The 1,218-nt window shown below is 48.7% G+C and overlaps 1 protein-coding gene across 1 annotated transcript; it reads right to left on the reverse strand.

Moving 5' to 3' along the window:
* Positions 1-607: 607 nt before the first annotated feature.
* Positions 608-1,140, reverse strand: LOC108357331 (swi5-dependent recombination DNA repair protein 1 homolog; the record flags this gene model as incomplete). Its single annotated transcript, XM_017608419.1, has 1 exon — positions 608-1,140. A coding segment is annotated over one exon (533 nt), but the record flags the coding sequence as incomplete, so codon positions are not given.
* Between the last annotated feature and the right edge of the window lie 78 nt (positions 1,141-1,218).

The raw sequence follows: 1,218 nt of genomic DNA on the forward strand, positions 1-1,218 counted from the left end.
GTATCTGGTGTTCAGGGAAATCCCAACTAAACCACACAACTCCGCACTTCGGGAATCGCAGTTTGAAGAAAAAATCATTACCTGCTACAACTCTAAAACGAACGAAGTCAAGTGCTCTATTTTCGTAAATATTTCTAAAGCATTCTAATTATTAGTGGAAATTAAACAAAATGTAGGAAAATAAGCTGCTGCAATGTTGCATATACATACATTCTTCAGGCTAAAAAGGCCCACAAGTAAATTTTTTTATTTTTGCAAGGTCGTAGTAAAACTAACGCTTAGTTATAACTTGATTATTGCTTTTTTTTTTCTATTAATAACCTTATAATGGCGAATCAAAACATTTAAAAGAAATAAAAAATGTATATTGTTTTTTCTGCTTTTCTTTACTCTCAGTCTTCACCAGACGTGCACTTTTCTCATTAGTCAATATTATCCTCACTAAGTTCCATTTATTAGATATAATAAATAAACGCAAACCCTATTGTAACGAAGCGTTTTATTCGCCCCGCCGCTTCTTCTACAATGCTGGGGTATACTCGCCGTGTCCAGGGTTCGTTACAATAAATTTGTAGTTTCGGGGCTCTGGCAAATCGCACTTTATTACTTTCATTTTCTTAATTTCTATAAAGAACATATAACAAATAACAAAACTTGCTGGCGTCACTTGCAGTGGTTGGGTAACGGCTTCCTGTCCCGTTATGGGCTCGTTAGGTGGTAGTGGCGTGGCTTCAATTCTGGTGAGCAGCGGTCTGTTGACGCCGTTGAATGGCGCGCTGCTAGCCTCGGTACGCCTGTCGTGCGCTGCTGACGGCGACGGATAGCGCTCTTGCTGGCGCGCTTGACGTGGCGCTGCTGACGGCGACGGGTAGCGCTCTTGCGGGTGCGCTTGGTGTTGCGCTGTTGGCGGCGCCGGATAGCGCTCTTGCTGGCGCGCTTGACGTGGCGCTGCTGACGGCGACGGGTAGCGCTCTTGCGGGTGCGCTTGGTGTTGCGCTGTTGGCGGCGCCGGATAGCGCTCTTGCTGGCGCGCTTGACGTGGCGCTGCTGACGGCGACGGGTAGCGCTCTTGCGGGTGCGCTTGGTGTTGCGCTGTTGGCGGCGCCGGATAGCGCTCTTGCTGGCGCGCTTGACGTGGCGCTGCTGACGGCGACGGGTAGCGCTTTTATGGGTGCGCTTGGTGTTGCGCTGTCGGCGGCGACGATGAGAGGCGCTCGG

The sequence above is a fragment of the Rhagoletis zephyria genome, unplaced genomic scaffold (assembly GCF_001687245.7).
Source record: "Rhagoletis zephyria isolate East Lansing unplaced genomic scaffold, Rhagoletis_zephyria_1.1 Rzeph_scaffold_74771, whole genome shotgun sequence".
Lineage (NCBI taxonomy): Eukaryota > Metazoa > Arthropoda > Insecta > Diptera > Tephritidae > Rhagoletis > Rhagoletis zephyria.